Below are 16,229 nucleotides of genomic sequence, written 5' to 3' on the forward strand. Positions count from 1 at the left end.
CGGTGTTCGCGAATACGTTTCCGTTCGTTGAGTATTTCGCCTTTAATCCACGCGTAGCTGAAATCTATTCTCTTGTACTTTTAATGCTCAGGAATAGTTCTACGATATATCTATTGTACTTGTTAGTACTAGTGTTTTGTCGTTGGTGTAGATAAACAAACTTCGAGAGCTATAAAACTACTATTTTCTAATCATAACAAATGGGAAAAGATAGGAAATAAATTATTACGATATTGATGAATTTCTAATTAGTACAAACTAATAAAGGGCTAATTTGTAATTTTTATTGAAATTTTTAACAAGCAAATTACCATCAAATTTGTAACTTTCTTTTTAATTAGAGGAGATGATTACATGTATACACCACGAACAATTTGCAAATAATATTTTTCCATTATTTTCATATACCAGAACAGCATGTAGATTTTCTCTTTCGGTTAATAATTTTGTCCTTCGTATCCTTTTCACCCTTTTCCTATATTCACTTTCCAAGTAAACATATAATACATGTTTTATATTTTGTTTAGTTTTTTATCATATTTTTATTATATCCGGAAAAGACTACATGCACCTAGTGGTAGGAAAAGTTGGGTACATTTTCACTGTTCCTTTTTTTTATGAAAATAGTATTTTCTTTAAAAAGTTTCATCTACATATTATAGTATATAGTTTCACGTACATTTCCTGTAAATTCCATTTAAAAATGTTCAATAATACGTCTCGTCAAAGATGTTTTGTAGAGGTTGTTTTGTGGTAAAGACTTCCACGGTGCCCATAATATCTCCTAGAATATTTATTTGAAACAAGAAATAAATAAATTTTATTAAAGTGCATAAAAAAAGAGAAGTTTTTGTTGTAGATGATTTTTTAAATATTAATTTTTCATGAAACAGTGACTGTTCAAATATGGACGTATGATTTTCTACTGAAAAAACGTGGCTTTTTGGTTCATAAAAAGAAAACTATAATTTAAAACAAAAAAAATCCTACGACAACTACTAGATAATTGTACAAAGAAACTCTGTGTAAAATTTCAACAAGATTGGTTCAATAGTTCTCAAGATATTTTGGGCACCCATTTTGGGTGTTTAAAGTTTAGATCATGGATGCCTACATAAGAAATTGTTTGGTTTTCATACTTAGATTGAATGATTTATTCCGGGCTCGTATAACTCTCCTTCTGTGGATGTTAAAGCTTCAATTTGATCTTTTTTTAATTTTGTTGACATAATTCTGGCCTCTTTGGTAAAACTCTCGGTAACAGGTTCTGCCAAACTCAGCCGATCTCAATACCCATTACCTGCATTGTTTTCAATAATGATTTGGTATCATCATTACATGCAGCAATATTTAAAGCAATTTCAACTATATTTGAGCCACTATGTACTTCCATCAGTGTAATTTTCCAGATCAAATTATTTAAACTTTCATAGTTGTTTTGCGCGTATGCACTCTAACGTTTTAACAGTTTGTCCTGATTCAGATCTTCATATATAGGTTTTATTATCGTTAGGACCTCAGAAGAAAATGTCTTTTTTGTATAGTGGTTATTGGTGTTTATAGTCTCCTATGCTTTAGCTTTTTGCCAAGTGCATCACGAATTAACGTCTTCAGGACAGAATATGTGTTGAGGATTTCGATCCATTGAATTACAATGGTAAAATGTGGCCTAAATTGCATTTTTCATTTTCTCAACCGAGTCACCATTCCTTCAATAGCCAAACTATAATTTATAATTTATCTATCATATTCCCAGTCAACTTTTTCGATCACCGAAACCTTTGTTTTTCTTTACACATTATCGAAGTTTTGTACCCATACGTTTTTGAACACGACCAATGCATTTGTTTTTGTTTATTTGAATATCTCGATCATATGGCGCGGAGGATTCGATCGGAGCACGAAGAGTCCGGTGAGATACCTGTCTATGATAGTCTATAACTTCGTCTATTTTACGAATTATTCAATAAAATTTGAACTGTATATAATTTAAATATGCAATCGAAAAAACGTATATTTGAAAAATCGATATTTTTAACCCATCTAATGTACGTAACCCCTTAAAGTATCGTTCAAAAATATTAATGAATCGACACTTCACATTATTTGGATGCATAAAAAACAAAGAAACAAAACAGTATTATTAGTATTTTTTCTAGTAACGATGCAATTCAGAAGTCTCGACAAGACAACGATGTAACTAAACTTGTATTAATGGATTATTCAAATCATTTTAAATAAATCTTTATTTAAATAATTATTTGGATATTTTTAATTATTTTTTCATGTACTATATTTATGCTATTCTACACTTTTCTTGAAAATAAATCCCCTAATTTTCTATGAATTCTTCGTCTCAAATAACCCTTGTATTAATAACCAAAATGTTCACGGTTGTTCAATGACCAAGGCACCAGTGTGGTCCAAGCGTCTCATTTGAATAAATTAGATGTACAGCTACGATTTTATTCACATATTTTCCCGAAACTCTTGACATTTTTATAGTACATCACATACTATTTATAGAGATTTTAGAAAAATCTACTCCCAACTATGATATAATGGATCACTATGATTTGCACATATGCGTACTGTCCTCGACTCTCAACAAGGACGATTATCTTTGACAAAACGATAAACGAAACCTTTACGTAATGTAGAATTTATGGATTCATGGAAGAAAACTTCTATATTCTTTGAGGAAACACATATTCTTTGTGTCGATAAGGCTGTCACATTGTTATTTACGATGTATACAAATACCGTCCTTTCTGAATCGAAAAGTAAATCTATAACTGTTCAATTTCACAAAAGAAACAAATGTGACGCAGACATAATGAAGAAAATGTTAGAACGATGCAATAAACATACTAACAGATTTGTATCAACTTTCTTTTCAAAAATACTCGATATTATTGCTCTTGCTGTCTATTTTATGTACATGGTATTTCAAAACATGTGAGTATGAATTCAGAAGTGAACTCATTATACTAAAATAAGAACAAAAATTTATATAAACAGATGCTCAGTATGGCTTTATTTCTCAGTTGCAACCATTTTTGTCTTTTAGTAATCTATAACAAACAGATCTTTTCCTTCAACCGTTTATAAATAATGTTTCTTGTCTCATATTCGATCTTCGTAAATATTGGGTTGTTCGGAAAGCCATTTTCCAAAATGGAGAATATATAATTTAATAAAATGTTTATACACTTTAAAAAGTCGTGTTTCATCTTTACCAAAAAAAAAATAAAACGACTTTCCGAAACAATCTAATAAATAGATCGGTGGGGCCAATTAACTGGTCACTTCTATCGCTAAACTTAAATTCTCTGGATTTCTATTTGTGAGAAGCACCTAAAATCTTTGGTTCACATCACAACGTGGATAACGTTGAGGTACTCCGATTGCATATTCAAGAGAGTTGGCAATGAATTCGAATAATAACTGGTACTTTTGAGCGGAAGAAGAGGTCTATAATAAAACGTTTAATAAACTTGCATTCGAGCCAAAAGTGTTCACTGAGGAACAATTTCTGTGAAAATAATTGAACAATCAGTGTGGTATAAAACCAGCTGTAATTCGGGAATAAGATTATACCTGACATATGCTTATCTGAACTTTTCTTTTTATTTTAACGTGTTGAATTTGTCTTTGAAGTTATGCCCACGTATTTTCGAATATTCTATATACCGGTAATAATAATATGACGAAAAGAAAAACGTCTGTTTATTTTTACAATTGAGAAAAGAATTATGTGTACCAATCATTGAGGAACGTTATTCAAACTGTATAAATAACAAAACGTTTTTCCACTAAATTAGTAATCGAGCATATGTTAAATAGATCAGTCACAATATTTTTTTCTACCTTTGCAACGAGATACAAGTGGAAAAAAAATAGTATAATATATATAACGGAATATAGTATTGATTTCTATGAAACAGGAGTGACCTTTCGTTATAAATTACTAACTAAACGTTTTCAATAAAAATTTTTACATTTTGTACAATTCACATGTAAAATGTTTTTGTGCTCCTATTTACAATCCACCTAACTACAGCTTTCTTTATATGAGTACTCCTGGTACCTCAGTTATTGAACAAACGTACAAATGTATTTGAAGTCCTCGTAGACTTGCTCCATACATATTTTATTTTGATAACGGAAATCAACGTAGAATTGTTGAGATAAAATCGAACAAATTTTAAACAAAATATGAATAGGGTACCCGGTTATTCACTGAAGAATTAAAACTCGTAGCATTAATAATGAAAAACGAAGTCGATGTAGCGTTAAAACAGTTAGAAAATACCGTTTTAATTTATCGTTCAGTAAAAATTCATATCGACTTAGTCGTATTGATCATCAGTGGCAATCTAGTCTAAATGTCTGGTGTAACGTAAATGTATTTTATTAATTGACTAGATAGGAATACTTCTCTTTTTTGTCAAAAGTACTGTCACTTTCATTGAAAAGATTTCCTTCGCTAAATTAAGCCCATTTATGTGATACCAATATGCTGGTTACGTGCATATTCCGCACATCAAGTACGTCACACGTCATATCGTGAAGATTGCGGAAACAGTTCAGTAATTATTGTATTGGTCAGAGTGGAAAAATGTCATGGTCAGTTTCTGCCTCGGTGACTTAACGCCACATCATTTTTTCCTCTTTCGAGAATTAAAATGTACAGCTTATCGCAAATCACCAATACCAGAAGATACTCGAAGACGTAACATTGCACGTGTTGTCATAACGCTGGCATTGTACGTGTATCCCCTTCACTCGATCAAGGATTACGCACTTGAATCGATTCCAACGAACAATTCGAGTGTTACCTGAAATAAAAATCACTTTAAGAATACCTCGATATGTATTTCAAAGATCATTGAAACCTGTAACAGTACTCACTGAACCGAATAAGTTTTTTTATTCGTTCATCCAGCGTTAACCTCGATTAATTTGCAAATGATCAATTTTTAAGTGACAGTACTTTTGAAGATGCGTCGGTAAAGAGAATAAATAAAACTACATTCTCGCTTTATTCAAATTTTTCAAAAAGATCATACTTTATGAAAATAATTACAAAACGAACGATTAAAGGTAATTTCTTTTAAATTGAGAGAATTTTTGCATTTGAAAAGTTATAATTTATGGAAAGACAGCACTATTTTTCAAACAATTACAAAGATAAATCAATCATTCAAAAATGTTGCCAAAATTGAAACGATACTCTGAAATTTTATTCAAAGAGTTCAATTTCACGTGGAATAACGCTTTCAATAATTATCCAGATACTCGATAACTGCACAGAATATTCTAATAGTTGATCAATTACAGTAAGTTTTCGTATTACACAAATTCGTAGATTCACGATTATGGTCTCACTGATGTCAGTGAGAGGCACAATATTATTAGATAATATTTTCGTTCCTCTTATTCTTTTCTCCATAAAAAAATATGTATTTGAATCTGTATAACTTTGATGAACTTTTGAAAGTCAGACTCTATCGAATGTATTATAGAAAGATAGAAATATTAATTTGATTAGGACAGATCTTTCTTGTTAACCAGCTTCATTGCCCATATTTCTCATGATACCACATACTTTTATACCCAGAAGTAAACTTTCTTTCTTCCTACAATACATCATATTTATTTCACATAATTTATCTTGCACGGTATTCAACTTAATACGATAAGTTGATGATTTACTGTATTCGAGTAACCTATTCATACTCACCTAATATTTGAATCATGAAAATACCTCAATAATTCAAACGCTATCGATTAGAAGTCGATACAAACTTTCTCGACAATTCGATCATTCTAGTTTCAATTTTTATCCACATTTTCAAATTTAAAAGTAGATCTCTCACGATCCTTAAACCTGGTCACACAAGAATTAATTTCGTGCAGACGTTAACGAAGTATTTTAAACAAATATACCAAACGTTATTAAACAATATTGTGGCTGACATATTTTTTTATATATAAATAACACACTGTTGATGCGTTTACATTAGCACGACCATACACAAAATGTATGCTCGTTATCTTCACGTTAGAATAGTAGAATGTTCACTATTCTAAATTATCGAACTGATTTTCCCGGTTATCGTACTGATACTGAACAACGGTAAATATTTACACACTGAAGCAATACGATTAGATAATCTTTGATTTGATCAGAAGCAATGTATTTAACATAAGTAACTTACATTACTGCAATACAGAATTGTCGTTTACTTTGAAAGGATTGATCTATTGACCTGCAATATTTAGTAATAATAAATTCTTGGATATTATACAAAGAGTACACCAGTTCAAAAATATCCAGAAATGATTTTATGTTTGAATTAACCCAAGAACTTATCGACGAATACAAGAAAAACGAATCAAGGATTCTTCTTTCATTAGTTAACAATTCGCATAAATGCAAATCATGTTAAATTAGTTATTGGAATAAAAATAGAAATAATGATACTTGTATTAAATAACAGATTTGGACTTTCCACGAATTAGCAGAATAAATTAAAGTTAGTACACATTTGTGTATCAAACTTTTCCCATGCATTTTTCGTTTTCCACAAGTAATTATTATAGTTTTATTATAGTAAATTTGAGTAATTATTATAGTAATTATTATATTATATACCTTCTCCAATACTATGCAATGTTTGTTTAAAAAATTTACGAAATATTTATTGCTGTCGAAATAGGTAAATTTATCTTACCTTACTCCATACTTTTTTAACGAAATGCAATAACACCACTTTTCTTATTTATATTGTAAAGTGAAATGCTTGGCAATCGAATTTATTTATGTAATTTAGTTGTGTATTTATTTCTGAACTTGATAAATCGTATTCTAAATACAGCTTCAAATATAATTTTAAATTCGAGCAAAACGTTTGTACAAATCTAATAAATCTGTGCACCACCGCGTACAAATGCAACTGTTGTGCGTGTAAGATTACTTGTAATTTGCCAAATTTATTTCAGATTACGGAGAAGAATAAAAATGCAATCGAGTTACTCCTGCATCGGTAATCGAGTTACGTCAGGCATGTGTGATCCTGCAACGGCTGCGCCTATAGTCGTTATATTATTAAATTAATTTCAAATTTTAACGCCGAATTTAATATTTCTTTTACTAACCCAAAAATATCCCGGACACAAAAATGATACTGTAAAAGCATTGTACGTGCAAAAATTGTTTCATAAAAGAGGCAATTAAATATGGAAGTATTCTTGTTAATCCGATTATTGTTCCCCTAAAAATAAACTTAATTTAATTGAAAAAAGTGTAATTAATAAAAATGTGAATTATGTAAGTAAATTAATAAAAAATTTCGGATCAGTTCTTCAAGATAAATATGTATATACATAAATACATAAATTTGAATTTAAAATAGACATTTGTCTAACTGACCTCAAGCCAGTGGAATAATTTTCCAGTAACAGTAGCAAAATCGTTGTACGACCAATTATGTATGTCGTTAGTATGATCAACGAAAGGAGGAGTAGTACTAAGCTGTGAACTGCAAATAATAAAATAAGTGACGCTGCTGCACCCATTACTCCTGCAAACACTGAAAATGAAAGAAAAAAAGAGTAGCAGTAGTACCTTAACAGGTTTTGATTATTTCAGAGTAACATTTTACAATGCATTTAGTACGTATCGGAACTAGATTAACTAGGGCTATTTGGAGCACACAATCAATAACTCTGGAATACATTAAAGTAACATGCAAGATATTGTATAAAATTTACCTAGAAATATTTTTCTACCAACGACGTCGATTCCAGCTAGCAACAAGACTTCTCCCAATAAGTAGCTCAAGGATAAATACAAAAGAAGCCTGAAACTCTCGGAATCAACTTCTTTACACTCGTGCAAAGACCCCAATGCCATGTTCTGCACAGTGACGGTACACATAGAATCTTTTTCTGTTGCACTTTCGAGCTTCTCCATGTCCTGAAGTAATCGAGTATTCCACAACGCCAACCAAACGATTCTAATTATTATTAATTAATTAAATTAAAGCACGTTCTAACTGTGAAATTAACGAACATATTACGAGAAAATATGAAACGGTAAATACTTTTCCAAAACTTAAAAAACATCGTTATACTTTTACGGCTGTCGAGGAGTATTTTCAATTATCAGAAAAATATTTGTTACCCAGGAACTTGTAAGAAACTGATGCAAATCCCCAACATTGTAGTACGCTTAAATCGTGGATTGAATAACTTTCGAATTTGTTTATACGACTTTTTAAAAAACGTTTGCATCCCTTTCAGAAAATTGTATCGACTGTTTTGATCATCTTCAACCTCGTCATCAGGTTCAACGCAATTATCGAAATTTCTTAACTGAAATAATAGGATGGTGTAATATATATTAATTTTATAAAGTCGATCGAAAAGTTCGCGTCACTATGGAAGCAAAACTTGACCAATCTACGACAAAGAATAATTAACGTTTGCAGTAGTTGAAAATTAATATTTCATGAGCATATTTTAAAATTCGTCTCTGTATAAAGCTATATATTTACAATAATTCCTGCTTGCAAATGATAAAGTCGATATTGAGGGTTCATTCGAAAGCTGGGTTGATATTTTTTATCCTGGGAGTGTGATAAAGCAACAACCGAGTTTTGCATTACACGCGCTCAATGGCCAAAGTTTTGAAACGATTTTATGCACGTGATGTATCGATACGTCGACAATAATGCAAAATAAAAATTGTTATATTTTCCATGATATTTTTATGAGAATATTATCAATGGATTGGTGATATTAGCTCGACAAAAATGAGTACAAATACAACCATATTCGAACAATTTTTGATATTACATTAACCGAATCATTTCTGAAAAACTTTCAGTTAGATATAATTGAAAATACTGTGAACGAGATCGTGTTTGAACTTCGTTCCATTGAAAAAATCTTGCCAATCCATTGCTAATGTTTTCAAGGAGATATATAATGATGAATATATAAATTTTAATTTTCATCGAAGTATGTATTTTTTCAATATGGTATTACGGAACTATAAAAATATGAAAAACTTTTTGAGAAAGTCATTATGCTGGTATTACTGGAATATAAACATTGCTTTCACTATCTAAAGGAACACGAACTTTTCGGATCATTTAAAGAACAAGATATCCATTTTGCTCAAATACCTTGAATATCTCTATTGTTAATGATAGGAAACAATGTCTTTCGATGAATAATTATTTTGTACGAATTATGATGACATGTTCATTTTAAGACAATAATTTATGAGACTGCAGAGTGCTTCGATTAAATAAAAGTATACATATTTTCATTTACAAAATATTATAACTAACATCAAGGAAATCATAATAACAACACAGTTTTTGAATAACGTTAGATAGAAAGGTATGCTCCTTGAATCAATTTTAATATTACTTTTAAGACAAATCTGTTCTTAACTTGTCTGTTGTCAAATGTTCAAAATAATGATCACAAACATTGAAACTTTTTTTAAAGAAACAAACAAAAGCACTCTCCGATAATTTCTTTATTAATAATAGAAAAATAATTCCTTTGAGAGTATTCAACCATAAATATTTTCAAATTCGTTCGTTACATTGCGAGTGTATTTAAAAATATGAGAAACCGCTTCATTTGTTATATATACATATTGCTATTTTATAATATACTATTCCAATAAGAATATAGTACGTGCAATCCTTTCAAGAGTAACGAGTCTTAACAAAATTTCTTTTGTAGACATTTTCTCTTATATTCATCGACAACAAAAGCGTCTAAAATGATCAAGTGAAATGGAATATCTTGTCTAAAATTATGAGTAATAATACAAGAAACCATTATAGTCGGAGCAAAAAGTGTTGATTGCTCGAAGCTATTCAACGATCATTTCTACCATACTGTATTTATCTTGTTAGTTCCTCGTTAAAGTGAAAGAACTCCAATAGCAGTGCGAAAAAAAAGCTCGACAATCGCTTTATTCGCGTACAGTAATTTCTGTTTTCAAATGACGAAATCAAAAAACGTTATACATTTGACAGCGAGATAGATAGTGATTTTTATCTAGGGCTAATACCTAACCGTATATAATTCGTATGCATCAAGAATGAGTGAAAATAAAGCAACACGAGCTCGATTGCCGAAAATTTTAAACAATGATGCAGAAATATCGGTGTCAAGTATTAATGTTAAATAAAATTTGTTATATTTACCATTACATTCCGACGAGAATATTAACGTATTGACGAGGTTATCCCGATGAAAGGAAATCCAAATACAATCTCGTTCGGATTATTTTTAATTACTTATTATTATTTCGAAATTATTTATCAATCATTTCTGAAAAACTTTCAACCGCGTACAATAAATAATACTTCGAGAAAGATCGTATTTAGACTTATTTCCAATACATTGATAATATTCTCACAATGATGTAATGACGAATATAAAAATTTTCATTTCCCTTAGATTCCGTCACTTGAGTCCAGTAATGAATTGTCGCTTGAAAGCGAGACGCATGAAAGTGATGTGACCGATTCTCTATCAAGTAAATGACCTTGAGCCGCCAAAATCTTCTGTTCCGACTATAGTACGGAATTGTCATACTGAATAAGTGTCGGCGTGCTTCGAGTTATTAATTGCATACATCTGCTGAAGTACTGTGAGCGCTTCTCCCTGACGGCGACGGAAAAGCAAATATCTAGGACTTGGGGGTAACAAACTGACTATACAAGCCATGATTAGGTTTGGGATACCTCCTAATCCTGTAAGGACTCGCCAAGAATTCGGTCGAAATTTTTTATTTTGAAATCGTATTATCGAAGGCATCAATACCCACGAGAGTCCTGTTAATAATTGCAAACACATATTTGACGAATTTAATGTCTTCGATTTTTAATTGGAAACAAGTCTTCGAACGTGTTCGCTACCAACAGTTGATTAGTAACAATTCCATTAAGTGCCACGCTACACTTTGTAGCAATTCTGTGTAACGTAATCTATCTTCGAAGTGACGTACAAATAAAATGTATTAAACAATGCCAATGAAATATTTTCAATAATTAACGTTCCCGTGAGTTAACGAGTTAAAAATGCATCACTCTCGTGCATGTATAATATCGATCACACACGAGAATCAACGTGCTAGCGACCGTGTCGAGCAATCGAATGACTTTCACACAAATCAAGGCTTGATGTATTTTGTTCAGTGAGGTCCTAGAAAGTGTTAAACAAAGCCACGTGTCCTCAAGCAAGCTCGAAACCGAAGAGACCTTTGCCCTCGAAGAGATACAAGTATTGTATATTATAATAGAATTCGTACTCGTTATATATATATGTGAAAATATGCTATGGAATTTCAAAGAAATTTCTTTGTAAAAATAGTAATATATATATATATATATATATATATCAATGTACATATATATATATATATATATATATATATATATATATATATATCATAAATAGTAGTATACCGTTTTACAGTTCTGCAGTGTAAAGGTTAATAAAAGAAAGGTGGGTATTAACATTAGATTTACCAACTGTTTTTACAAAGAAATTTCTTTGAAATTCCATAGCATATTTTCAAAGTACGTTATAACTTATGTTATTCTATACATATAATCAATCTCATAGGTTCCTCCTTTTCCTCAATCGTCGATTTTCCTGAGATACGTATGAAGAATACCTTAATATACCAAAATCTATTGGTAGTTCTAGTGTTAAAGCACACACAGATCCCACAAACGGTGTTTGGACTCATTATGGGGAACTGGTAAATTGGTGAGTCTAAGGAATATCGTTGGACTCATATTTATCGGGATGAACTAAATAATTACAATTTTCAGGAACTATAATTTTTATGTTTTCTTAGACTACCCTAATGTTGTATCTGTGTTATCATCGAAAACTTATCATTTGCCAACTTATTAATTCCCTTTAGTACACTAGATACACTCCTGGACACAAACCAATGAGAATCTACTGCGGTCACGTGGTTTTGTTTAGCACCTTCCAGTTACTTTGATGAAGTATAAACGATGTTTGTTTACGATACTCACCTAGAGCTGATATGTAGCCAATAACTTCCGATAAATCCAAAATAATCATGCACCTCCCCCTTTGTTTCATTGGCAACAATTCAATCAAATAAACTCTTAGAACCACGTTGTTGCCAGCTACCCTAAAAGGTATACACGAACAAACTGAATTTGTAATTTAATATATTTATATTTTGTACGGTTGTCGAGCGTATTTTGTTAAAGAATGTTGTTTTGAAACATTAACAGAAAATATAATCGTAACGAAGTATTTCATGTTTTTGTACCGTATATTTGATTTCATGGACAACCGTCGAGGAAAACTTACCCTAATCCAAGTATAAACAACGATATGTTTATAAGGAAAGCACTTTGCGCAAAGGACAAAATAATCGAAGCGCAAAACATCATGACCATGGTAACAGGAATTGATCCTTTACGTCCATTTGCGTCGATTATTATTCCAAATAAAAACGCTCCTAAAGTTGTTCCTATTTGAAAAATGAATTTGTTTGCCAAAATTGTTTATTCCAATAGAGAAAAAAGTAAAGTTACTCTTCCAAGATGTGTACTTTAAGAAATTTTAAGGATTCTTCCTTCTTTAATGCCATATATTCATTTTTTTCAAATCAATGTACATATATATTTTCGGAAATATGTACATCTACATATGTATGTCTGATTGTACAATTTATATCGAGCACGTAGGCAGATATAACAACGTAAGTAACCAATACCTATTTATTATACGGAGCTTAGCTATAACTCGGCTGTTTACTATACTATGATCGCGTTATACATCATCCACGACCTTATCGGTGACTTGTAAACACTTTCGTAACATGCTCTGAATCCACTTCAATTCATTTTCTGAATGAGAACAGTACGCGCCTGAAACTTCTAATTCAGTTCTGCGACAGCTTTTATTCGAAGTGTTAGTGGTACGTTATACAAATGCAAAAATGACAGATACACATTCAATGTACGATCATGCTGAATGTAACTATTTGGCGAAACGCCTGGACGTGGAACAGTTTCTTAATAGACATTTGCCAGATAGGTAAACATTCGAAACAATACATAAAGGTTCGCAGGATACTGGCTCGTTTCGAAAACTTATTTTTATCGCGGCACACGGAATTTTCGAATGTATCAGAAGGTCAACGAGAGGACGTCTAAAAGGTTCTATTAAAGTGATGGCGGTCACTTCGAGCATTTTTCTTTGAGAATGCACTTTATGATAATCGGAGGGCAATTTGCTACGAGAATTATTAAAATATGAGAGTACCTATAATTTAAAAAGAAAGGTAGATAAAATGAAACACCTCAAACTACACTAAGACGTAAAAATAAATAAACACAAATTTTATTTTGTTCTTTATACTCTAATATAACGTTATGCAAGAGAATTCCTTTTACTCGTGTAAGTAATAAAATTATAAAAACAATTTGGAAATGATCTATAAAAAGAATGTTTAGAGTTTGTTGTAGGATTCGTATTAAGGTTAGCTAAACCATAAATTGTGGATATCGAATGTTTACCATTTTCAACTTGTTTTTATCGGGGAAGTTGTGACAATCGATTGATAATAATTTCGTAAAGGGTATAAGAGTATATAGAGTATATAAAAATAATAAAGAGTATAAGAATATTTTAATTTTTCCTTGTGGTTAACACACCGATATAAGTACCACACTTCTTTGAAGTTATGGCTATCGAGTGGATATAGTAGGAGACTCGTTTATTGTTGCTGTATCGTGCTCACTCTCAACGTACCTCATTTTTTCTACTTTTTCAAACGGTACAAAAGAGTTCAACGCGATAAAATAAACCATCTATCCCGTTTTCGAGTGAACTCAAAATTGAACGAGTTCAATTTTGTTACTTAAATGCGTGAACTACTGTATTATATACTCTTTGTGTATATACCGAAGGACAGTGTAGCGTGCAGAGTAGTCGCTTGGCTTGTACTTAGATTCAAATCACATGCCAAAAGTGGAACTGCAACTAGAATAAGTGGAAACACACAAGCTTCCGCGAACGCGCACAGACCGCATAATCCGATGATAAAATAATGACACGATCCCCATCCTGCAAGAAAGTTATATTTTTGCAGAGGCTATTCATTTTGTTAAGCAACGCGAGAATTCTTTATACTGTGTCAACTAACAATAATAAGTAAACATATTCCAGTAATTTGCAGAGTATTCTAAGTTACTAAAATTATTGTACACTATAGAGAAATTTATGTATCCAAGTGATCATGGTAGATACAATAAACTGATCAAATCTATTGATTCACTGATACACGTACGTGTTGAGATGTATTTCACTAAAAATTAATATAACCGAAAAACATTATTTCGTCTACTGCAATTTTATAAAGTATTCAATAAACTTTTTAACCTGTTTTGTCTATGATGGTTTCGCAGTCATTGGTCATCATACATTGCACAATTTAATTACTAATAGTGATCAACGACACAACATTTACTATGTTGCAATATCCTCTGAAATGTACACATATCGTATTATTTGTAATTGTATAAATCCAACGATTTTAACGTTCTTTGACCATTTAATATCGTCAAAATTGAGCCGATCTCGAAACCTCGTGTCACTTGATAATTACAAACTTCAAGCACTAGAGATTATTACCACAAGGCATCGCGACATAAGATGAATATAATTAAACATAGTTCCTTTTTTACTGTAATTACAAAACGTTAAACTTTTATAGATATTTAATTATTCACAGATGAATAATATTCGTCAATTTGGTCGTTGGTTTTGATGAGAAAAGAACTATTTCTTTATCTTTGGTAAGCTTTTAAAGTTAGCTGTTGCATATAGTATTACGTTACCCTACATACATATCCAAGTACCACGATTGACGCAAACTAAAATGGCCGTTTGGAATCAGTGTCTCCTGAGTGACGTCTCAGCCTACCTTCACTCTTATAGTATCGTTGCAGGTTTATTGTTAGTTTGTTTGAGTTATCTAGGCTAACGAACCTGATTTTATAGAGAGTGGTCGAATCGTCGATTTCTCTGTACCAATAAAACCTTTATTAACCTTTCTCTTACTTTCTCATTCTTAATCAACAGGAGTGATCTTTCGTGCTGTACCGTGGTTGACAGTAGAATACGATAAGTCAGATTTCATTCGATAATGAAAATTAAAATTTATGTATTATTCACCGTATCTTTATAAGATTACTATCAACGGATTGGTGGCGTTTTCCCGATGAAAATGAGTTCAAATACCTCCTTCAGACTATTTTTAATTGTGCGTAATACGAATAACTTCTGAATTCCAGAAATACGTGCGTCTTTAGGTGAGGACTCATTTTCATCGAGAAAGTATCGTCAATCCATTGGGCAGTACTATTATACGAATCTAATAAAAAGTATGAAAATTATAATTTGCATTTATGGATGAAATTTAGAAAACTATTTCCATTCATACTTTCGATATTTTGTTCGTTTCCTCGAGAATCTAGATATAGCCATGAATTTGAATTCGAGACTACGTTCAGTAGCAAAATAATCTTAGTGTGAAATTATAACTGGATCTTATAACTAGGTCTCTTTAGTCTTGTATATATTAGATGTAACTGCGTGTTTTAATGAAATTCAGGCTTTATCCCTATTGGTATTAATGTTCCAGGTTTATAATATACTGTTTTCTCCTATACATTATTGTTCACTGCTTATTTTTCGTCTTCAGTAATGAAGAGATTACAGATTTCGTATATTTATGGCGTATACTAATATGGAAAAAGTGTGTAAAATGTATGCAAAGTATACTTTATAAAGTAATATATTATTTCATTATGTGTAAGTGCATATATTCTACACACGTTTAAAATGCTTTTTATATTTGCACATACCATAAATATATAAAATTTGCAGTCTAGTAATAAGTTTATTCAAAAACATTTTTGTATTATGATAAATAAGAAAATATAAATGAGCGATCGGCTCAGTCGTTTTTCAACAATTTGTGTAATATCTAAAAGTGTATACTAGAAAACAAATTTGAGAAGCTTAATATCACTCAGATTAGTAATAAATTATGATAAACTCGAATTTTCTTTCAGCATTCTTTGTAAATTATTTTGTAAAACCTTAAATGGACATCTAAAATGTGGTTC

At 31.0% G+C, this 16,229-nt stretch overlaps 1 protein-coding gene and 1 long non-coding RNA gene across 2 annotated transcripts; both read right to left on the reverse strand.

Moving 5' to 3' along the window:
* Nucleotides 1–268: 268 nt before the first annotated feature.
* Nucleotides 269–6,091, reverse strand: LOC143143541 (uncharacterized). The gene is made up of 4 exons (XR_012991178.1): nt 5,747–6,091; nt 4,915–5,642; nt 1,140–4,841; nt 269–684 (listed from the first exon to the last, which is right to left on the reverse strand). It is a non-coding gene; the product is annotated as an uncharacterized LOC143143541 (long non-coding RNA).
* Nucleotides 6,092–6,765: 674 nt separating this feature from the next.
* On the reverse strand, nt 6,766–15,875 carry LOC143143540 (synaptic vesicle 2-related protein). Its single transcript, XM_076304905.1, has 10 exons — nt 14,479–15,875; nt 14,002–14,163; nt 12,400–12,562; nt 12,093–12,214; nt 10,636–10,874; nt 8,192–8,382; nt 7,780–8,024; nt 7,439–7,598; nt 7,165–7,280; nt 6,766–7,097 (listed from the first exon to the last, which is right to left on the reverse strand). The coding sequence occupies exons 1-10, from the start codon at nt 14,516–14,518 to the stop codon at nt 7,039–7,041; spliced, it is 1,497 nt and encodes a 498-aa protein (XP_076161020.1). The 5' UTR covers nt 14,519–15,875; the 3' UTR covers nt 6,766–7,038.
* Nucleotides 15,876–16,229: the final 354 nt, after the last annotated feature.

This window comes from Ptiloglossa arizonensis, chromosome 2 (genome assembly GCF_051014685.1).
Source record: "Ptiloglossa arizonensis isolate GNS036 chromosome 2, iyPtiAriz1_principal, whole genome shotgun sequence".
NCBI classification, from domain to species: domain Eukaryota; kingdom Metazoa; phylum Arthropoda; class Insecta; order Hymenoptera; family Colletidae; genus Ptiloglossa; species Ptiloglossa arizonensis.

Bases quoted from the DNA above. Each gene is read 5' to 3' on its own strand.
- LOC143143540 (XM_076304905.1), bottom strand. From the start codon at position 14,518: ATGATGACCAATGACTGCGAAACCATCATAGACAAAACAG. The intron at 12,215-12,399 runs GTAAGTTTTCCT...TATACCTTTTAG, and splicing joins TTGTTTATACTTGGATTAGG to GGTAGCTGGCAACAACGTGG. The intron at 7,599-7,779 runs GTAAATTTTATA...TTTCATTTTCAG, and splicing joins TGGTAGAAAAATATTTCTAG to TGTTTGCAGGAGTAATGGGT.